Source organism: Motacilla alba, chromosome 28 (assembly GCF_015832195.1).
Source record: "Motacilla alba alba isolate MOTALB_02 chromosome 28, Motacilla_alba_V1.0_pri, whole genome shotgun sequence".
NCBI classification, from domain to species: domain Eukaryota; kingdom Metazoa; phylum Chordata; class Aves; order Passeriformes; family Motacillidae; genus Motacilla; species Motacilla alba.
Genome location: NC_052043.1, coordinates 243,653 through 264,129, shown reverse-complemented (window position 1 = coordinate 264,129; position 20,477 = coordinate 243,653). Strand labels below are relative to the sequence as shown.

The 20,477-nt window shown below is 62.6% G+C and overlaps 4 protein-coding genes across 6 annotated transcripts; 2 read left to right on the top strand and 2 right to left on the bottom strand.

Moving 5' to 3' along the window:
* The first annotated feature begins 2,058 nt into the window (after positions 1-2,058).
* On the top strand, positions 2,059-5,989 carry TMEM221 (transmembrane protein 221). The gene is made up of 3 exons (XM_038163861.1): positions 2,059-2,722; positions 4,563-4,648; positions 5,129-5,989. The coding sequence occupies exons 1-3, from the start codon at positions 2,433-2,435 to the stop codon at positions 5,842-5,844; spliced, it is 1,092 nt and encodes a 363-aa protein (XP_038019789.1). The 5' UTR covers positions 2,059-2,432; the 3' UTR covers positions 5,845-5,989.
* Positions 5,990-6,878: 889 nt separating this feature from the next.
* On the bottom strand, positions 6,879-10,466 carry BORCS8 (BLOC-1 related complex subunit 8). Its single transcript, XM_038164075.1, has 5 exons — positions 10,286-10,466; positions 9,226-9,338; positions 8,544-8,608; positions 7,907-8,008; positions 6,879-7,293 (listed from the first exon to the last, which is right to left on the bottom strand). The coding sequence occupies exons 1-5, from the start codon at positions 10,320-10,322 to the stop codon at positions 7,251-7,253; spliced, it is 360 nt and encodes a 119-aa protein (XP_038020003.1). The 5' UTR covers positions 10,323-10,466; the 3' UTR covers positions 6,879-7,250.
* Positions 10,467-10,626: 160 nt separating this feature from the next.
* On the top strand, positions 10,627-15,859 carry RFXANK (regulatory factor X associated ankyrin containing protein). 3 transcript variants are annotated; one of them, XM_038164070.1, is made up of 10 exons: positions 10,627-10,766; positions 11,752-11,923; positions 12,072-12,149; positions 12,924-13,004; positions 13,335-13,400; positions 13,650-13,750; positions 14,453-14,578; positions 14,994-15,060; positions 15,197-15,277; positions 15,606-15,859. In XM_038164070.1, the coding sequence occupies exons 2-10, from the start codon at positions 11,851-11,853 to the stop codon at positions 15,665-15,667; spliced, it is 735 nt and encodes a 244-aa protein (XP_038019998.1). In that variant the 5' UTR covers positions 10,627-10,766; positions 11,752-11,850; the 3' UTR covers positions 15,668-15,859. The 3 variants fall into 3 exon arrangements, with proteins under 3 accessions (XP_038019998.1, XP_038020001.1, XP_038020000.1); XM_038164073.1 differs by having other exon boundaries at positions 10,761-10,775; XM_038164072.1 differs by lacking the exon at positions 10,627-10,766 and adding an exon at positions 11,070-11,121.
* A 256-nt stretch (positions 15,860-16,115) lies between these two features.
* On the bottom strand, positions 16,116-17,966 carry LOC119712612 (nuclear receptor 2C2 associated protein). The gene is made up of 6 exons (XM_038164074.1): positions 17,854-17,966; positions 17,426-17,472; positions 17,248-17,338; positions 17,056-17,161; positions 16,491-16,558; positions 16,116-16,369 (listed from the first exon to the last, which is right to left on the bottom strand). Exons 2-6 carry the CDS (start codon positions 17,464-17,466, stop codon positions 16,253-16,255), a joined length of 423 nt encoding a protein of 140 aa, XP_038020002.1. The 5' UTR covers positions 17,467-17,472; positions 17,854-17,966; the 3' UTR covers positions 16,116-16,252.
* Between the last annotated feature and the right edge of the window lie 2,511 nt (positions 17,967-20,477).

Here is a 20,477-nt window from a genome sequence, read left to right as displayed (position 1 = left end):
GCGGCGCCGCTCGCATTTGCATAACCCCGCCCACCCACCGGAAAGATTTGCATAGAGCAGCCGGGCTGTGCTGCCATTGGCTAAAGGAGGGGTGTTTATTTGCATAGTCGCGCCCCCGTCCTGGTGAGGGGCGGGGCGAAGGAAAGGGGCGGGGCCGGGGGTTCGGGGCTGCAGGTGGGAAAAGGGAATTCCGGGAATATCAGGGAATTCAGGCAATATCAGGGAATTAAGGAAATTCAGGCGATGTCAGGGAATATCAGGGAATTCAGGGAATATCAGGCAATGTCAGGGAATGTCAGGGTATATCAGGGAATTCAGGCAATGTCAGGGAATTCAGGGAATAACAGGGAATTCAGACAATGTCAGGGAATTCAGGGAATTCAGGCGATGTCAGGGAATATCAGGGAACATCAGGGAATATCAGGGAATCAGGGAAACTAGGGGATCAGGTGGCACCCAGCCCCAGGGGATCAGGTGGCACCCAGCCCCACATCAGGACATTTTCGCACCCTGGACAGGCTGGGGGTCCTGTCCCGACCCGGGAAGATCGGGAGGAAAACCCGGAGAAATGAGGAATTCCTGGATGAGGCTCTCAGGCCTTCAGTCTTCCTCAGAGCTGCTTTTAAAGCTCGGGATTGACAGAGCGCAATTAGCGGAGTGTTAATTAGCCTCGCCAGGAATATGAATTGATCCCGAGGAGCGGAATGGGGGGAGGACAGAAGCGCCGGAGCCTCGGCAGAGTCTGGGGTGACACGTCCAGCCCTGGGACACTTTGGGGACACTCGGGGTGGCTTTTTGGGTGTGGGACACCCCCGCCCTGCCCTGCCCTGCCCTGCCCTGCCCTGTCCCTCCTTCACCTCGGGCCGCCCAGGGTCCAGCCCGGGTCAGGGCCACTCCCAGGGGCCGTTTTTGGGCACGGGGACCCTGCTGTCCCCCAGGTCAGGGGGTGCCCGGGCTGGGCTGTGCCCGGCTGCTCCTGGCCAGCTCCGGGTGGCAGCGTCAGAGCTCTGAGCTCCCTCCTGAGCTCTTCCGCCCCCAAATCCCGGGGTTTGGGGAGCCTGGGGTGCCCCGGCAGGAGAGCTGCACCCCGAGGGGCGCCGGCGGAGGGCACGGCTGCGCTCTGCCACTGCCCAGGACACGGCACAGGGACACAGATGCCGTCACCAGGGGCAGGTTTGGGGACTTTGGGCCGACTCCCAGGGACTGCCACCCTCCTCCCCCCCTTCCCAAAAATGCTGGAAAGGAGCCTGGAGCCAAAGTGCTGCCGCTGCCAAGGCCAACACGGCGGGAGTTCAAAATAGCCCCGAGTCCTGCACGGAGCCCCGGGTGCCAGGGCAGCCACCCACGCGGGGCGGGAGGGACAGCAGGGGACAGGAAGGGACAGGGAGGGACAGAAAGGGACAGCGAGGGGCAGAAAGGGGCAGAAAGGGACAGCGAGGGGCAGCCAGCACTGCTCCTCCAGCAGACAGAAAGATCAGCTCGGTCTGGATCCCACAGCCCTGATTCCCTGATTTCCCTGAATTCCCTGACATTCCCTAAAGTTCCCTGATCCCACAGTCCGGCCTGGGCACGGCTGCTGGCACCGCCATGGGGGAGGCCGCGTGGCACGCGGTGCCATGGGACCCCAGCGTGTCCCCTCGTGTCCCCTCGTGTCCCCTCGTGTCCCCTGGGCCCAGGGTGGATTGCTGTGCCGGGACGCGCGGGGCCTTTCCCCAGGTGCCAGGTGACCCGCGGGGTGAATTTCCCTGGGTTCATTTGGCCTCCATTAATTCTTTTCCTGCTTGAAACCCTCAGCATCCCCCGGGGAAGGCGCTGGCGGGGCAGATCCCACAGGAACGCTGGGATTCCGCTTCCCAGGGTATTTTTAAGGCATGGGAAACTCGCGGGGGTCCCAGGGGCCGGCCCGGGGGTCTTTTCTCAGCCTTGCGGGACTGGGAACGTTTCGGGAGCTCCCCGGGGGCCGCACGGGACGGTCCCGGCTCGGGGGGAGGCCAAAGGCGCCTCCCCGGGGCTGCGGGCGGGGGAATCGCGGTGCCCTCGTCCCACACCGGGGGTCAGTCCCGGGGTTTTCCCAGGGAACGGCAGCGCTGGGAACGGGGGAAGCGGCTCGGTCTGTCCGTCCGTCCGTCCGTCCTCAGTCCCCACCCCTGCTCCTGCGCGCTCCCGCCGCCCCCAGGAGGCTCCCGGGGCCCCACCGGGGCGGGCACGGGGCGGAGCCGGCCCGGGAGGGTCCCGGCCCGGAGGCAGGACCGAGGGCGGCTCGGGCCCGCCCCGGCGGAACGGAGGCGCTCGCTGCCCGGTGCCCGCTCCCGGTTCCCATTCCCCGTCCGAGCTCCCGCAGCGGCGGCACCGACGAGTGGGGAGCGCACGCACGTTCGGCACCGCCGGTCCCGCCGGTTCTCCCGGTTCCCGGTGCCGGTACCGGCTCCGCCATGCCCTCCCCGTACCCGCGGCAAGCCCTGATGGTGCTGCTGCTCTTCGGGACCCTGTCCGCCGCCATGGCCCTGCTCTCCTCCAGCCTCATCTTCCAGCTGCCGTCGGGCCGGGCCGCTCCCGGTGCCGCTGCCGGGGCGCTCCCGGAGCCGGTGGCCGCCGCTCTGCTGCCGGTGGCGGCCGCGCTGGCCGCGCTCTGCCTGGTGCTCAACGTGAGCTGCCTCCTGCTCTGCCTCCTGCACGGCTACCTCAGCACCGAGCTGTGCCGGGGGCAGCCCGGGCCCGAGCGGTGAGAGCCCCGGCGGCACCGGGGAACCGGGGCTGGGCGACCGGGAGGACCGGGAGAGGCGGGGAGCGGGGCTGGAGGCGCTCGGGAGAGGCGGGGAGCGGGATCGGAGGGCTCGGGAGAGGCGGGGATGCTCGGAGGGGTCCGGGGGAACCGGGGCCGGAGGGGCCGGGAGCGCTCGGAGGGGTCTGGGCACACGGGAGGGGCCGGAGGATGCGGCGGGAGCAGGGAACGAGGGGCGCGGGGCGCCAGCTCCTCTGGTGCCCCAAAATCCGCGGGAGGATTTGCTGGGTCCCCTCCTAAAGGGGCTGTGGGGAGCAATCGGTGGAAAACCCCCCCAGATTCCTCTCCGTGAGCCCCAGGGATGGAACTGAGCTCTTTAATTTGAATTTTAGAGACTCCAGAAGCTGGCAGCAGCGAGTTCAGACCCGGCTGCGCAGCGCAGGGGGTTTGGTTTCCATGATTCGAAACTGCCAGCGTGTTTTGGGGGCCTCAACACCCAGGGAGTGCCCCAAAATGTCGGTCACTGCTGGGGTGACCATCTAGGCCACCCAAATGGCCCCAGGGCTGCGACACTAACCGCGGCCAGGTGTTGCTTTCATCATTACCAGCGCGTTTACACCGGCAGAGTAATTCCCAAAGGAATTCCTTTATTTTTTTTCATGGATCTGGAATGGGCCGGGGGCTCCTGGCCGGGCGCTTGGGTTAAAACTGAAAAACAGCGCGGGGATAATCTGATTTTAAAGGATTTTGGTGACAACTGGGCTTCGCGGGGTGGCCCACGCAATTCTGGGACGTGTGTGACTTCAGACGAAACTCGTTGGAAGGGAATGACGACGTTTGAACAGCTTTTTGTCCCTAATTGGAGAATCCAATCAGTCCCCGGGCTGGAGAAATTCCAGCAGCGCCTCCTCAGCCTCTTCCAACGCTTCATTAACGGAGGAGAGCGAAAATATTTCCCTAAAAACACAAAAAATTCCCACAACAAACTCGGCTTTTCACGGGAGCCGATCTTCTGCTGGGAAATAATTAACAACAAAAAAATTAACAACAAAAAATCCCTCCCCACCCCTCCCCCGAGCTGTGAATTTTCCTGTGATCCCGGCCTGGCTTTTGGGCTGTAAACGCTTCGTTTAGGAGAAGTCGAAATTTGGGGACTGCGAGGTCACAGGAGAGGAAAAATTCCATTCCCAAAATTCCATTCCCAAAAATTCAATTCCCAAAAATTCCATTCCCAAAATTTCCCGGAGCACAGTGCATAATTTGAATTTCAGGAGGAACTCTGCGCCTCTCCCCTGCGGGAATTCCTTTCCCAGCAGATCCCTCCCCCCGTGCCTCAGTTTCCCCAGCTGCAGTTGGAGGGCCCGGGATGGGGGCCACGGCCGGGGGTGGCGGTGCTGTCCCCGCGCTGTGCTGGCACCGCGGAGCCGCTCGCGCCGCGGGGACCTTCGGCACCCTGGCGCTGTCACCCCGAACTGGCGCTGTCACCCCAAACTCCACTGTCACCCCGAACTGGCGCTGTCACCCCAAACTCCACTGTCACCCCGAACTGGCGCTGTCACCCCGAATTCTGCTGCAGGACAAGAATCCATTTTGAATTCCTCAGCTCCAGAGATTCTTCCTGGCTTGGAGAAGGACCAGGACCAGCCTTGAGTTCCTGGGCTCAGATCAGGATCACTTTGGAGTCCCTCACTCCCGGGATTCCCTGAGCTCGGATCAGGCCCGGGACCAGCTCTGGATTCCCCCTGCAGGCGTTTCCCCGAGCTCAGAGCAGGGCTGGAGCCTGCCCAGAGCTGCTTCCCTGCCAGGAGCCCTTCCCGAGGCTCTTTTCCCCCTTTTCCAGGGCAGCCTGGTTCCTCCTGGACAGCCGGAGCGTGCGGCACGCGGCCATCGGCCTCTTCTGCTGCGGGGTCTGCCTCTACCTCACAGGCAAGCGTCCCCCGTGTCCCCAGTGTCCCCCCGTGTCCCCAGTGTCCCCAGTGTCCCCCCGTGTCCCCAGTGTCCCCCAGTGTCCCCCCGTGTCCCCAGTGTCCCCCAGTGGCCCCAGTACTCCCAGCGTCCCCAGTAATTCCCATTTTCCCAACACTCCAGACTGGAATTTTGTAGGGGCTGGAGGGGTCCAGAGATGGGAACGGAGCTGGAGAATTCCTGAGGGAGCTGGGAAGGGGCTGGAGAATTCCTGAGGGAGCTGGAAGGGGCTGGAATTTCCAAATCCAGAAAATTTCCAAATCCAGGAAGTTCCCAAATTTTCCAGGAATTTCCAAATCCGTCCCTCAGCAGTCCCAGCTCCCGAGTTTTTGTCCAGGGTCTCCTGAGCGATCCCTGAGCTCTGGCCCAGCCGCAGCCGCGGCAGGGATTTGGGAATGCCCTTCCCGGCGCTCAGGGTGCCCTGCGCTCCGCTCCCTCCAGCCCTGGCGCTCTCCATGCTGCTGCTGTTCCAGCCGGAGGCCGGCATTGCCGGCGCCTGCATCCTGGCCTCTGGAATTCTCGTCCTGCTCATCTCCCTGCTCCACGCGCTGCTCCGCGCTTCCCGCATCTCCCGCGGCTCCGAGCTTTCCCGAGCCCTCTACGAGAACGACTCCGGCAGCGAGAGGAGCGCGGCGCCGCCCCGGCCCCGCCCCGAAATCCACCGGGAATTCTCCCTCCCACCTTTCCTGGAGGGCAAATCCCAGCCGGGCTCGGCCTCCAGCAGCAACCTGAGCTCCAGGAGCAGGGAATTCCACAGGGAATCCCAGCAGGAATTGTCCAGGAGCAAGGAAATTCCCAGAGAATCCCAATCCCAGGACTGGTCCAGGAGCGGGGAATTCCTCAGGGAATCCCAGCAGGAATTGTCCAGGAGCAGGGAATTCCCCAGGGAATCCCAGGAATTTTCCAGGAGCAGGGAATTCCCCAGGGGATCCCAGGACTGGTCCAGGAGCGGGGAATTCCTCAGGGAATCCCAGCAGGAATTGTCCAGGAGCAAGGAAATTCCCGTGAAGTCCCAGTCCCAGGACTGGTCCCGAACCCACAGGACCCTGCTGGACTCGGGGCTGCTCCAGGAGCAGGGAAAGCCCTGGAATGTCCCCAGCAGGGAGATGAGGAATGTGCTGTCCCACAGGGCCACCAAGGACTCCACGCTGGTGTGAGGGCAATCCGGGATTTTCCTGGAGGAGGAGCTGCTGCTTTTCCACGGTTTTGGGGCTTTTTTTTCCTGGGAAAATTCCTTCACCCACAGCTGGAAGGCCAGTGCTGCCGGCCTGGAGATCCCAAACCCATCCCAAACCCCCCAGGTGTGGGGAAGGACCCGGGGAGCCGGGATGGGGAGCAGGAACGGGACTGTCCCCCGCAGAATCCCAGCCTTCGCCTGGCCCCGCTGCCGTCCCCTCTCCTTCCTCCCTGCGCCATCCTCATCCTCAGCACTGGCACGGATCGGGGCTGGGGGGCCACGAGGGGGTTTGGGGGGGGAAATCCAGTTTGGGACAGGGGAAATCCAGTTTGGGACGGGGGGAATCCAGTTTGGGACAGGGGAAATCCAGTTTGGGATGGGGGAAATCCAGTTTGGGGTGGGGGAAATCCAGTTTGGGATGGAGGAAATCCAGTTTGGGATGGGGGAAATCCAGTTTGGGATGGAGGAAATCCAGTTTGGGGTGGGGGGAATCCAGTTTGGGACGGGCGGAAATCCAGTTTGGGGTGGGGGGAAATCCAGTTTGGGGTGGGGGAAATCCAGTTTGGGGTGGGGGAAATCCAGTTTGGGACAGGGGAAATCCAGTTTGGGACGGGGGAAATCCAGTTTGGGATGGGGGAAATCCAGTTTGGGGTGGCAGGAAGGGATTTGGGGTGGCCATGAACGGATTTGTGGTGCCACTGGTTTTATCCCAAATTCCACCTGTTACCCCAAGAGTAATTTCCCTGGAATTTGAGTTCAGCCATTCCCTGAATCCCTGGAAAATCCAGGAGGGATCCACACCAAAGCTCTGCTCCCTTCCAAGGAAAAAATCCCTTTTTTCTTTTTTTTTTTTTTTTTTTTTTTGGTAAGATTTTAAGCAATTTTTTCTTCCTTGAAAGCCCAAAATTCCACTTTTTTTTTTGTTCCACGCCCTTGGAAACCCCAGGATAAAAAAGGAGCTCCAAGCTCCCACGGCAACAGGAGAAAAGTTGGAAACATTTGAAAGGAACTTTCTTGGTTTTTTGGGATTTTTGTTGGGTTTTTTTTCCTCTTTATTCTCCTTCTCACTCAAACCAACCCCAGCAATTCCTTGGCAGCAGCTGGAAAAGTTTCCCCTCGGAGAATTCCTCCTCAACAAAAGCGTGGAGTGTGCTCACATTCCAGCTTTCCACACCAAATTCCCAAAGCAAAACCTCATTTGGGGCTTTTTTGGGAAAAAAAAACCCAAAAACTGGGAAGGATAAACACAAGCCCACCCTGGTTTTCCATGGAAAAAGGTCCCAAAAGTCAGGATTTGGGATTTTCCAGCTCTTGTTTTGGTTTTCCTGGGAATGCAGGGGCTCCTCTACCTGTGCTTTTTTCATTCTTCTCCCGAGGTTGGGAAATTCAGGAAGTGCCCGGGGGGTTTTTGGGCTGGGGGGTGATGGTGCTGTGGGAAGAAAAAGGAAAAGCTCGATTCAGCAGCTTGAAAATGTGGGAAAATTGGGGTTTCCTTAAAAATTCCCTCTGCTGGTGGGTGCTGGGCTAGGGGGCTGCTGTTGGGGGGGCACAGCCACTGGTACAGCAGGAGAAATCCCAAAAATCCCCCCAAGATCAAAACCAATCCCAAAAAAAATCCCTCAAATTTTTTTTTTTTTAAATCCCAAAAATTCCCTGCATCCCTAAACTCCACACCTTTAGGATCTCCCAAAAATTCTCCCTAAAATTCAATTTGTTCCCACTTTTCCCATGGCAAACAGGGCTGGTTTTCCCCCAGGGAATGGGGAAGTCAGGGAACGCTGTCCTGGATAATCTGGAATCCTTTTCCCAGGACTTTGGGGCTACCTCTTCCCAATCCCTCCCTCCTCTCTAAACTCCAAACCCTTCGGATCTCCCAAAATTCTCCCTAAAATTCAATTTGTTCCCGGTTTTCCCTTGGCAAAGGGGGCTGGCTCCCCCGGGAACGCGGTCCTGGATGACCGGGATCTCCCCCGGGATCTCCCCCGGGATCTCCCCGGGATCTCCCTGGGATCTCCCGGGATCTCCCCGGATCTCCGGGGTACCTGCGGCCCTGGCCCAGCTGCTCCTTGAGGGCGACGGCGTGCCGCAGCAGGCTGTCGATGCTCTGGAAGTACACGCTGCTGCCAGCCATGCTCTTGATGGCGCTGGAGCACGGGAGAGGCAGGAAGAGTGGGAAAAGCGGGAAGGGCACGGAGCTGGAGCTCCCCGATCCCGCTCCTTCCCGCCCTGATCCCGGGACAGCCCGGGCTTGGGGAGCCTCCCGCTGTGGGAAGGTGGGGACGCTTTCCCAAAGCCCTGGAATTCCTGCTAGGAGTTCCCAAAGCCCGACTCCTTCCCTGGATCCTGCTGGGTGTCCCAGCCCGGAATTCCAGGAATTTCCCTCTCAAGGTGAAAATCCCAAATCCCAGCTCCTCCCATCCCCATTCCCTGGACCCTGCTGGGTTTTCCAGCCCGGCATTGCAGGCATTCCCCTCTCAAACGGAAATCCCAAATCCCAGCCGTTCCCGGTGTCCCAGCCCGGGATTCCAGGCATTCCCCTCTCCAATGTAAATCCCAAATCCCAGCCCGTTCCCTGGGTTTCCCAGCCGGGATTCCAGGCGTTCCCCTCTCCCATGTAAATCCCCGATCCCAGCCCGTTCCCGTGTCCCGTTCCCGGTGTCCCGTTCCCGTGTCCCGTACCTGCAGGCGTACTCCACGGTGTAGATGGCTCCCTGGCTCTGCTCCTCCCAGCCCTGCATGTCCGACTGCGGGAAACGCGGATCAGGGACGGGAATGGGGAGGGATTCCCGCCTGGAACGGGACGGGCTGGCATTCCCACGGCAGCCGGGAGCGCCCGAGCAGGGGAGGATCCAAGGAAAACTGGGAGCTGCTTCCGGAGGGGCGAGGAGGCCAAAGGAGCTGGAGAGGATTTGGGATGGGGGATGGAGGGACGGGGAATGATCTGGGATTTGGGAATTCCAGGGCACAGGGAATGGGTGGATTCCCATTGGGATGAGAATTCCAAGACACAGGGAATGGATCTGGGATTTGGGGTGGGAATCCAGAAGCCAGGGACTGGATTTGGGATTTGGGAATTCCTGGGCACAGGGAATGGATGGATTCCCATTGGGATGAGAATTCCAAGACACAGGGAATGGATCTGAGATTTGGGATGGAATTTTGGGATGGGAATCCAGGGCCGAGGGAATTATTTGGGATTTGGGAATCCAGGGCCCAGGGACTGGGTTTAAACCGAGCAAAGGGAATCCCTGCGGGAATTTCCGGCAGGATCTCCCAGAGGCGCGGGGTGCGCAGGGCTGTCCCTCGGCTCCCGGGGCTCCCGGGGCTCCCGGGGCTCCCGGAATTCCCGGGATTCCCGCACCTTGTGCTGGGCCAGCTCGGGCAGCGAGCGGCGCACGTGCTCCTGCAGCCGGAACAGCGCCACCGAGGGCTCGTTGGCCAGCACGTAGAGGCTCTCCGTGAACTTGTCCGTCACTGCCGGGATTAACGGGGAACAAACCGGGATTAACGGGGAAAAACCGGGATAAACGGGAAAAACCGGGATAAATGGGGGAAAAACGGGATTAACGGGGAAAAAAACCGGGATAAACGGGGAAAACCGGGATAAACACGGAAAAAACCGGGATTAATGGGGAAAACCGGGATAAACGGGGAAAACTGGGATAAATGGGGGAAAAACGGGATAAATGGGGGAAAAACGGGATTAACGGGGGAAAAAACCGGGATAAACGGGGATTCATCGGGACACGGGGGCAGCAGGGCTTATCCGTGGAGATAGCTCAGCGGAAATCCAAAGAAATCCAGAGAAACCCATGGAAACATCTCTGTACACATCCATGGAAATATCTCCAGAGAAATCCATGGAGATCCACAGAAACACTTCCACAGAAATCCATGGAAATATCTCTATGGAAATCCATTGAAATATATCCATAGAAATTCACGGAAACATCTCCACAGAAATCCACGGAAAATCCATGGAAATCCATGGAAAATCCATGGAAAATCCACTGAAGTCTCTCTATAGAAATCCATGGAAATCCACAGAAATATCCCCACAGAAATCCATGGGGAATCATGGGAATCTCCCCACAGAAATCCATGTAGAGCTCTCCATGGAAATCCATGGAAATATCTCCCCCGAAATCCATGGAAGTAAATAGAAATATCCCCACAGAAATCCACAGGAGCCCTCAGGCACATCCCCACAGGAGCCCTCAGCCATCCCCACAGGAGCCCTCACAAAAATCTCCACGGGACCTGCAGGGGCTCTTCCCAGCAGCAGCACGGGGGAATGAAGGCCGGCAACCAAACCACGGCACAGCAGCGGCCAAACCACCGCGGCGCGGCCTCTCCCAGCCCATCCCGGCTTCTCCCGGAGCCGCCGTTCCCCCTCCCGGCGCCGCCGCTCCCGGTCCCACCTTTCTTCACCTTCAGCTGCATCTCGGGCTCCTCCATCCCGCCCGCCGCCGCTTCCGCTTCCGCTTCCGCCGGCGCGCCCCGAACCCGCCCCGGGCGCGGAAAACAGCCCCGGCTGGAACCGCGGCCGCGGGAACAACGTTCCGCTTAGCGCCCCCCCAAATCGGTGTCGCCCCCCGAGTCCCCCCAAGTCCCCGTTGTCACCCGCGGGGACACTCGGTGCCTCCCGGTTTGGCCGTGCTGCCCTGAGAGGGGCCTGGGGGTGTCGCGGCCTTTGCCCCCCTCAGTCCCCAGGGTGTCCCCAGGGTGTCCCCAGGGTGTCCCCGAGGTGTCCCCGGGGTGTCCCCGAGGCCAGGCGGTCCCGCGGCCGCCCGCCGGTGTCGCTGTAAGGCCGCTCTCCCGGGAGCTGGGGCCGGGCCGCGCTCCCCGAACCGCCCCGGGCCCGGCGGGCCCCGCGGCCGCGGCAGCGCGGAGGGAGCGGCGGGAGCGGCGGTGAGACCGGGGACGGGACGGGAACGGAACGGGAACGGGAAAGGGAAAGGGAAAGGGAACGGGAACGGGAACGGGAAGGGACGGGAACGGGAGGGACGGGAGCGCCGGCAGCGGCGGTGAGACCGGGGACGGGACGGGAACGGGAACGGGAACGGAGCGCCGGGAGCGGCGGTGAGACCGGGGACGGGACGGGAACGGAACGGGAACGGGAAAGGGAAAGGGAAAGGGAACGGGAACGGATCGGGAACGGGAACGGAACGGAACGGGATGGGAACGGGAACGGGGACGGGGACGGGGACGGGAACGGGAACGGGAACGGGAGGGACGGGAGCGCCGGGAGGCCGCGGTGAGACCGAGGACGGATCGGGACCCCGGGACGGGAACGGGAAAAGGATCGGGACGGGATCAGGATCGGGACCCGGGGACGGGATGGGGATGGGGACGGGATCGGTAACCGGGATCGGTAACCGGGATCGGTAACCGGGATCGGGACCCAGGGACGGGACCGGGACCGGGATCGGGATCGGCGGTGAGGGGCTGGGGAGGAGGCACGGGGAGCTCCCGGGGCTGCGGGCTCGGAGGAGCTCCGGGAGCGGAGGTTTGGAGTGTGGGGAGTGCCGGGAACGGGAACGGCGGGGGCGATCCCGGGAATGGGGATGGGAACGGCGGGGGCGATCCCGGGAATGGGGATGGGGACAGGGAGGGGGACGGGGAAGGGAAGGGAAGGGAAGGGAAGGGAAGGGAAGGGAAGGGAAGGGAAGGGAAGGGAAGGGAAGGGAAGGGAAGGGAAGGGAAGGGAAGGGAAGGGAAGATCCCAGCAATAGGGTGAGGAGAACAAAAGGGGACCCCAGGAATGGGGATCGGGAGGACAAAGGGGACCCCAGGAATGGGGATGGGGACCCCAGACCCGCTGCAGCGTGGGGGTCTCAGGCACTCGGGGTCTGTCCCTCGGTCCCTGTCCCCTCTCCCACCCCAGCCCTGTGCAGGGAAGGTGAAGGAGCTCTCGGGGAGCCCCCTGGAGCCCGGGACCCCCCAGAATTGGGTGGAAAAAGCGGGAAAAGAGTGAAAAGGCAGCATGGGGGACAGCGGGGTCCCCTCGGCGTGCCCCCAGCGGGACGGGGACACGGCGCTGCCGGAGCGTGGGGACGGTGAGTTGGGAATGCTGGGGACGAGCTGGAGCCCGGCTCCTCCTGCAAAGCGGGGGCTGGCCGGGGTATCCCGAGCTGGAAGGGACCGCCCTGCCCGGGACACCCCGGGAGCGACACCCGGGGTGACAGCGAGGCGCCCGGGCCGCAGGTGGAGCCGAGACCCCGCGGAATTCCTCGGCTGCTCCCGTGGATTCCCAGAGCCCCAGCGAGCCCCCGGCCCTGGATGGTGAGTGTGGCTCAGAGGGGAAATTCCCCGGGATCCCCCATCCCAAAAATCCCGGGAAGGAGCCTCAAATGGGGGAAATCCCATCCCAATCCCGATCCCAAAGCTTGGTGCCCGCTCCTCCTGGGAGGTCGCTGCAGCTCCACGCTGGAATCGGAGATGGAATTCTCCTTTTCCTTGGATTTTTCCCACTAAAACCTCGGATCAGGGGCTGGAAACACTTTGGGGTTCCCAAGAAAGAGCCTTAAATTGCTGCTCAAACGTGGAAAATCCCAATCCCAGAGTTTGGTGCCCGCTCCTCCTGCCAGCCCTGAGGGGTCGCTGCAGCTCTGCGACTGGAGATGGGAATTCTCATTTTCCCTGGATTTTTCCCAATAAAACCTCATATCGGGGGCTGGGAACACCTTGGGGCTCCCAAGTGGGGCTTGGCAAAGATGGGAAATAGGAGGATGGAGCTGGGTGGCGTGGATTTAAATAAACAGAAAATAAACCTGATATTAGTGGACAGCAAATAAATAAATAAATAGAGAATAAATGAGTGGAGAATTAATAATATAAAATAAACCAGAAATTAATGGAGAATAACCCCAAATGAATGCAGATTACCCCAAATGAATGGGGAATAACCCCAAATTAATGGAAAATAACCTCAAATTAATGCAGATTAACCCCAAATAATGGAGAATAACCCCCGATTAATGCAGATTAACCCCAAATAAATGCAGATTAACCTCAAATAAATGCAGATTAACCTGCAGCCCCTCTGTGCTGCCCCAGGTTTCCCCCTGAAGCATTCCAACACCTTGACCAACAGACAGCGAGGCAACGAGGTGTCAGCGCTGCCGGCCACGCTGGACAGTGAGTGCCACCAGTGTCCCCAGGGGCTGCAGGGGACAGGGGACAGCCGGGCAGGGCAGGGGCCACCCTTGGGGACAGGGGACAGCAGGGCAGGGGCTGGGGCCACCCCAGGATTTCGGGGACAGCAGAGGAGGGATTGGGGCCACCCCGGGGCAGCTCCCACACCCCACGTTTTTTAGGGAATTCTTTTTCCCTGATGGATTTGTCCCTTGCAGTGCTGGCCATGGGGACATGGGGACAGCAGGGCAGGGGCTGGGGCCACCCCGGGGCAGCTGCCACCCCCCAGATGCGCAGGGAATTGTTTTTCCCTGACGGATTTGTCCCTTCCAGCGCTGTCCATCCACCAGCTCGCTGCCCAAGGGGAGCTCGTCCAGCTGAAGGAGCACCTGAGGAAAGGTTGGTGTCCCTGTGGCCCTGCCAGGTCCCCTCTGGTGACCTCACACTCGGTGTTCGCTCAGCCACAGAACCACTGGAATTGGGGCTTTTTGGTGGGGATTTCTCCAGTTTTGGAGATGAGAAAACTCCTCACAAACCATCCATTGCGACCATCCAGCAGCTGGCTGAGGTGGTCCAGCAGCCCCTGCTGCTTGAACTGGTTGAACTGGGAGCACGGGGGGGGTCACCTGGCTGGTGTCACCTCCCCAGGTGAGAACTTGGTGAACAAACCCGACGAGAGAGGCTTCACCCCCCTGATCTGGGCTGCAGCTTTCGGGGAGATCGAGACCGTCCGGCACCTCCTGGAGTGGGTGAGGCCGCGGGAGCTCCGGGGGCTTCCAGAATCTTCTGGGACCTGTCCTTCACCCTGGGGTCTATCCTAAATCCTGGGACCTGTCCTTAATCCTGCGACCTGTCCTTCACCCTGGGACCTGTCCTTCACCCTGGGGTCTATCCTAAATCCTGGGACCTGTCCTTGATCCTGCGACCTGTCCTTGATCCCAGAGATCTTTTTTCTATTCTGGGATCTCCCTCTTTTATTCCAGGACCTCTGTCTTTAATCCAGGGATTTCCCTTTTTAATCCTGGCATCTCCCTCTGTCCCCACTGTCCCCAGGGCGGTGTCAGCCCAGGGAGGGTGACAGTGAGACAGTGAGCAGTGTCACCGGGCTGTCCTCGCTGTTGGCAGTGTCACTGGGCTGTCCCCGCTGTCCCCAGGGCGGTGTCAGCCCAGGGAGGGTGGCAGTGAGACAGTGTCACCAGGCTGTCCCCGCTGTGGGCAGTGTCACTGGGCTGTCCCCGCTGTCCCCAGGGCGGTGTCAGCCCAGGGAGGGTGGCTGTGGGCAGTGTCAGTGTCACTGGGCTGTCCCCGCTGTCCCCAGGGCGGTGTCAGCCCAGGGAGGGTGGCAGTGTCAGTGTCACCGGGCTGTCCCCGCTGTCCCCAGGGCGGTGTCAGCCCAGGGAGGGTGGCTGTGGGCAGTGTCAGTGTCACCGGGCTGTCCCCGCTGTCCCCAGGGCGCCGATCCCCACGCGCTGGCCAAGGAGCGCGAGAGCGCGCTGGCGCTGGCCAGCATGGGCGGCTACACCGACATCGTCACCATGCTGCTGGACAGGGACGTGGACATCAACACCTACGACTGGGTGAGTGCCACCCGCACGGCCGGGGGACACCGGGGACAGCAGGGACACGGGGGACACCGGGGACAGCAGGGGCAGCACGGACACCAGGGACAAGACTCCCCAGGGCCATCAGCATGGCCAGGGGACACCAGTGTGGAACTGGGAGAGGCTGGGATGGATCCCAGTCTGGAGCTGGGAGAGGCTGGGATGGATCCCAGTGTGGAGCTGGGAGAGGCTGGGATGGATCCCAGTGTGGAGCTGGGAGAGGCTGGGATGGATCCCAGTGTGGAACTGGGAGAGGCTGGGATGGATCCCAGTGTGGAACTGGGAGAGGCTGGGATGGATCCCAGCGGGTGGGGAAGCCCCTGAGGGACACGAGGGAGGAGCAGGAGCCGCTGAGCTCGGCACTGACCCCTCCCTGTCCCGCACCCCACAGAACGGGGGCACCCCCCTGCTCTACGCCGTGCGCGGGAACCACGTCAAGTGCGTGGAGGCCCTGCTGGGTAAGGCACAGATCCGCCCCCGCCGGTTCCCTCTGCTGCAGCTGCTGCTTCCCTGCGTGGGCGGGGAGCCCGAGGGGCAGGGGCAGCTTTTGGGGTCCCCGTGCCCCCCTTTTGCAGCCCCCGTTGCTGCCCCCAGCTTGCGGCGCTGACCTGACCGAGGAGGCGGATTCGGGGTACACCCCCATGGACCTGGCCGTGGCCTTGGGACACAAGAAAGGCAAGTGTCCCCCACCAGGAAACGGGGGTTTCTCATCAAAAAGTGGGGATTGCCCTCAGAAAATAGGGATTTCCCTCAGGAAACAGGGAATGTCCCTTCAAAAAGCAGGGGTTTCCCTCAGGAAATAGGGATTTACCTCAGGAAACGGGGATTTTGCCCTCAAAAAGAATGGATTTCCCTCAGAAAATAGGGATTTTGTCTCAGAAAACTGTGGGTGGGGAGGTTCTCCCTCAGAAAACTGGGATTTTCCCTCAGAAAACAAGAGTAAAGCGATGAGCAGATCCTTCCCAGGGCAGCTTCCCTGAATCCCAGCCCGTCCCTCCCGCAGTCCAACAGGTCATCGAGAACCACATCCTGAAGCTGTTCCAGAACAAGAAGAGGAAGAAGTGAGGCAGCAGCTCCAGCTCTTGCCAGGATCCCCGTGGCCTCATCCTGGCGCTGCAGGCACGGAGAAATCCAGGAATTCCTGCCCTCGTGGACCCAGTCCTCTCCTAAAATCCAGGGACACTCATTCCAGCCCTGGCTGGGCCCGGCTGCTCCGTGCTTGCCATTGGAAGTAAATTCTGATTGCAGTTAAACTCCGTGGAGCCCTCTCTGCTGCCCCAGCCCATCCTAATCCCAGGTTTTGGGCAGCCACGAGTCAAAATTTCCCCTCAGAGTTCTGGAATTCCTGCCCAGAGCTGTCCCTTTTCCCATGAAACTGCCACAGCCAGGAGGGAGAACCCTGCAGGATTCTGTTGCTGCCACCCCAAGCAGCTCAGGGGAGGCCACCACCGAGGTGACAGCACAGGGAGGGGACACTCCTCCTCTGCCCTGAAGCCAAAGCCCCGAGGGCTCGTTCCAGGAAAAAGCAGGAATATCGTTTATTGATCCCATTCCACGCCCGTGCCCCACCACAGCCTCGCCTCAGGGGACAGGGATCCCCCTCGCGGGGTTTTCAGAGCCCCCAGAGAGGGGACAAACCCATGGGCCCCCCTAGAGCCTCTCCCCCAGCACGCCCAGGTGATAAACCACCACCCTGCCGAAGAAATCCGTGCTGCTGCCAAAGGTGATCTTCAGCCTGTCCAGCACCGTCTGCTCCACCTGGAACCTGTGCGGGTCCCCGTCAAGGAGCAACGCTGGCACCGGGGCGTGGGGGCCCCCCGGCCCTGCCCAGCAGCAGAACGCCCCCAGAGTCCCCAAACTGCCTCCCCTCCATCCTGGGAAAGGATATCTGCATGGCGTGGCTGTCCTGGGGGTACAGCTCGGATATTTTCACCAGCTCCTCGCCCGTTCTGCAGCCTGGGGAGGGCGAGGGGAGCCTCAGGTGCTCCCAGGAGCCTCCAGGTGCTGTCCCGAAATGTCCCCTGCCTCCCACCAGCACCCAGAGGCTCCCAGCTCCTCTTTATTACCCACAGAGGTGCTCCCAGGAGCCTCCAGGCGCTGTCCCAAAATCTTCCCTGGCTCCCACTGGCACCCAGAGGTTCCCAGCCCCTCTTTATTACCCACAGAGCCTCTCCAGGTGCTCCCAGGCGCTGTCCCAAAATGTTCCCTGCCTCCCACCAGCACCCAGAGGCTCCCAGCTCCTCTTCATCCACCCACGGAGCCTCTCCAGGTGCTGTCCCAAAATTCCCACTGGCACCCAGAGGCTCCCAGCCCCTCTTCATCCACCCACGGAGCCTCTCCAGGTGCTCCTGAGCCCCTCTGGCCGTTGGGAATTGCTCACAAACCGCCCTGTGCTCCCTGTGAGCCCCCGCGGGACGCAGCTGCGGGTAAACTGAGGCAGGAGCCCCCCTCACCTTCCAGCGTGCACAGCCGGCTGGAAAAGCCCCCCTGGAACTGGATGTGCAGCTGGGAGACCTTGACAGGGCGGGGGAAATCCAGGGTGACCCACTGGGACGCGCCCTGGGAGGGGACAGGAGTGTCACAGGGGCACGGAGCGGGGCAGGGGGGTCACGGCCCTGTCCCTGTCCCTGTCCCTGTCCCCACACCTGGTCCGAGTTCCAGCAGGTCTCCTCGCTGCCGTCGAACAGGTGCTGCTTCCCGAAGTGCTTCACGTCGCGGTTCAGCACGGAGCTCACGCTGCGGGGACAGTGCCACCCCGCGCGGGGACATCAGGGGCAGGCAGCGCCGGGGACAGCGGGGGACAGCGGAGGGGCCGGGACTCACCGCGTGGCCGTGTGGGCACACACCAGGGGCTCCAGGGGCATCGCTGCCTGCGGGGAGGGACGGGCGTGATGGGGACACCCGAAAATGGGCTGGGGACACATAAAACGGGGCTGGGGACACACAAACAGGGCTGGGGACACCCGAAAATGGGCTGGGGACACCAAAACGGGGCTGGGGATACCTGGTGGGACTGGGGACACCCAAAACAGGACTGGAGACACCCAAAACAGGGCTGGGGACACCTGGGTGGGAATGGGGACCCTTGGATTATACTGGGGACACCCAAAACAGCGCCGGGGACCCTGCGCCACCCCTGGGCACCATCGGACAGTGCTGGGGACCCCCCGAGCAGCACCGCACAGCAATGGGGACCCCCGGGCGCCGCTCCCCAGTCCCCTCCCGGTCCCGCCGGGGCCGCCCGCACTCACCGCGCTCCGCAGGAAGAGGCGGAGCCGCCGCCCCGCTCCCGGTGTCCGGTACCGCCCTCGGCACCGCGGGGGCTCCGGGACGGCGGCTCCGTGTGCCCCCCGCCACCCCTCCGTGTCCCCCAGCCCCGGTCCAGCCCCGCCGCCCCCTCCCGCCGTGCCCCCCCCCCGCAAAAGCCTCGCCCCCGGTTCCGGTCCCCGGTTCCGGTCCCCGCGTGTCCTCGGTGCTGGGGGGGCCCGGGCGGGGGGCACGGAGGGCGCGGGGACCTTCCTGGGACAGCGCTGCCGGTGGCACCAGAGGAGAGAGGCTGGGAGAGGAGAGGGAGAGGGAGAGGGAGAGGGAGAGGGAGAGGGAGAGGGAGAGGGAAGGAGTGCGGGGTGGGAGGGATCCCCGCATTCCTGCACCCCTGAAACCCTGCGTGTCCCTGCATCCCTAAATCTCTGAATTCCTGAATCCCGTCATCCCTGAATCCCTGCAAACCCCTGCAGCCCTGAACATCCCTGCACACCCCTGCATTCCTGAATCCCTGCATATTCCTGCATCCCCATCCCTGAGTCCCTGCAGATCTCTGCATATCCCTGCACATCCCTGCATATTCCTGCATCCCTGCACTCCCCTGCTAATCCCTGCAGATCCCAGGATCCTTCCACAGCCCAGCAATGCTGCACCTTCCGGCTCATCCCTGCCCTCCTGCTCATCCCCGCATCCTTTTTCATCCCTGTTTATCCTGGCGTCCCTGCACGGCTCATCATCCCTGAATCCCTGGATCCCTGCGAATCCCTGCGAAACCCTGAATCCCTGCGAATCCCGGCGCCCCTGCCCACCGCAGCCCCCGGCTCCGCAGCCCCGCAGAGCTCCCGGTGCCGGGTGAGTCACGGCGGCCGCGCCGAGGCCGCCTCAGCTCAGTCACCGGCAAAAATAAACCCGGCGAGGCTGCGGAGCCACCGCCCCCTCCTCGTCCCCCTCCTCGTCCCCGTCCCCGTCCCCGTTCCCGTCCCCGCGCCGCCCCGGGGCTCGGCCCCGGCTGGGGACACGCTGCCCACATGTCACACACATGTCACACGCCTGTGCGCACACCCGCGGGGACACAGCGGCACACGCGTGACCGGCTCTGCCTTCCTCCTCCTCCTCCCTCCCCTCCTTCCCCCGTCGAGTTTCGCCTGAGAAATTGGGTCAAAAACCGCGGGAGCCTCATTTGCCCCCGGGCTAATTGCGCGTCTGGGGACAGAGCTGCCACTTCTGCCACCGCCCTGCGCGCCACCTCCCGCGCGCGCCCGCCGGCAGCGTCCCCCTCCTCATCCCGGTGACCCCGAACCCTGCAGGGCTGCGGGACCGGGAGGATCCCGGTGACCCCGAACCCTCTGCTCACTGGGAACCGGGAGGATCCCGGTGACCCCGAACCCTCCATCTCTGCAGAACCGGGAGGATCCCGGTGACCCCGAACCCTCCATCTCTGCAGAACCGGGAGGATCCCGGTGACCCCGAACCCTCCAGCTCTGCAGAACCGGCGAGCAGCGCCCCAGCCCCGGGATCTTCGGCCTCAGCATCTTCCTCACTGTCGGGGAACGCGGCGCTGCCGCCGCCGGGCCCGGGCCGTGCCGGGAGCGGCTCTGCCGTCCAGCCCGGCGCTCCGCCGCGCCCCGGGGCGGCCTTTCGGCGGGCTCCAGGAGCTGACGGTGCCGAGGCCAGCGCGGGCACGGCTCCAGAGCCCCGCTCGCCCCGGGGCCGGCGGCGCGGGGAGCGAGCGCCCGGGGCCTTTTGTGCGGCGGGCGGCGGCCGCGTGGGCTCTGCCGAGCATCCCCGGGCGCTGCGCCCTTCAGCATTAATTACTCGCGCCGATTGATTTCCACTTCCGAGTGAAGCCCCGGGGATCGCCGGGGGATGCGGAACTCGGGGCGCGCCGGCACAGCGCCCTGCCTGTTCTCCGAGCCTTTATTTTATCAAAACTCCCCCGGGCGCACAGGACGGGGCCTCAGGAAGGGTTCGGCACAGGCAGATGCCGCTTGTCATTCACGCCGAGTGACAATGTGGTGGCATCTCGGCGCTGGGAAGGAGCAGGGCAGGGTGGCCGTGGGTGCACCCCCCTGGAAGGGGACGGGTAAATGATATAATTATCATTAATTTATTATAAGGCTGGTTTTAAGCCACAAACTGGCGTTTCGTCCCCCAGGGCTGAGGGCACCGGGGTGGCTGCAGTGTCCCCAAGAGTGTCACCACACCGCGAGTGCCTGACACGCGTCACAGCGGTGTGAGCAGGTGTGAGGGTGGCGTGTGCCCTTAATGAGCTTGCCGTTGCCGACGGGGGGTGCTGCTCGGTGTCCCCGCACGGGACAATTAGCACCCTGGCTAATGAGCCAGCGCGGCGTCCTGCCAGCCCTGCTGCTGATTGCGGCCGGAGCCGGAGCGGGGCTGGCCGGGCCCGGTGTCCCCCGTGTCCCGTGCCCGGTGTCCCCCGTGCCAGCCCCGGCTCGCCCAAAATCAGCCCAGGGGTGAGCTGGTGGCATCGCCACCGCGGGGGTCGCCAAGGAGGCGCCCGTGTCCTCTCCCGTGTCCCCCTCCGTGTCCCCTCCCGTGTCCCAGGTGCGGGGCGGCCGCTGCCCGAGGGGAAGGAGCGGGTCCGGATGCC

What these genes read in the sequence shown, in the direction of transcription:
- TMEM221 (XM_038163861.1), top strand. Translation starts at nt 2,433, where the DNA reads ATGCCCTCCCCGTACCCGCGGCAAGCCCTGATGGTGCTGCTGCTCTTC. An exon ending in GGGCAGCCCGGGCCCGAGCG is followed by an intron (nt 2,723 to 4,562) that starts GTGAGAGCCCCG and finishes CCCCTTTTCCAG; the next exon opens with GGCAGCCTGGTTCCTCCTGG. An exon ending in GGTCTGCCTCTACCTCACAG is followed by an intron (nt 4,649 to 5,128) that starts GCAAGCGTCCCC and finishes CGCTCCCTCCAG; the next exon opens with CCCTGGCGCTCTCCATGCTG.
- BORCS8 (XM_038164075.1), bottom strand. Translation starts at nt 10,322, where the DNA reads ATGGAGGAGCCCGAGATGCAGCTGAAGGTGAAGAAAG. An exon ending in CCGAGCTGGCCCAGCACAAG is followed by an intron (nt 8,609 to 9,225) that starts GTGCGGGAATCC and finishes CGTTTCCCGCAG; the next exon opens with TCGGACATGCAGGGCTGGGA. An exon ending in ACCGTGGAGTACGCCTGCAG is followed by an intron (nt 8,009 to 8,543) that starts GTACGGGACACG and finishes CCCGTGCTCCAG; the next exon opens with CGCCATCAAGAGCATGGCTG.
- RFXANK (XM_038164070.1), top strand. Translation starts at nt 11,851, where the DNA reads ATGGGGGACAGCGGGGTCCCCTCGGCGTGCCCCCAGCGGGACGGGGAC. An exon ending in GCTGCCGGAGCGTGGGGACG is followed by an intron (nt 11,924 to 12,071) that starts GTGAGTTGGGAA and finishes CCCGGGCCGCAG; the next exon opens with GTGGAGCCGAGACCCCGCGG. An exon ending in CGAGCCCCCGGCCCTGGATG is followed by an intron (nt 12,150 to 12,923) that starts GTGAGTGTGGCT and finishes GTGCTGCCCCAG; the next exon opens with GTTTCCCCCTGAAGCATTCC.
- LOC119712612 (XM_038164074.1), bottom strand. Translation starts at nt 17,466, where the DNA reads ATGCCCCTGGAGCCCCTGGTGTGTGCCCACACGGCCACGCG. An exon ending in CCGGCTGTGCACGCTGGAAG is followed by an intron (nt 16,559 to 17,055) that starts GTGAGGGGGGCT and finishes CGCCCTCCCCAG; the next exon opens with GCTGCAGAACGGGCGAGGAG. An exon ending in AGGACAGCCACGCCATGCAG is followed by an intron (nt 16,370 to 16,490) that starts ATATCCTTTCCC and finishes GGGGACCCGCAC; the next exon opens with AGGTTCCAGGTGGAGCAGAC.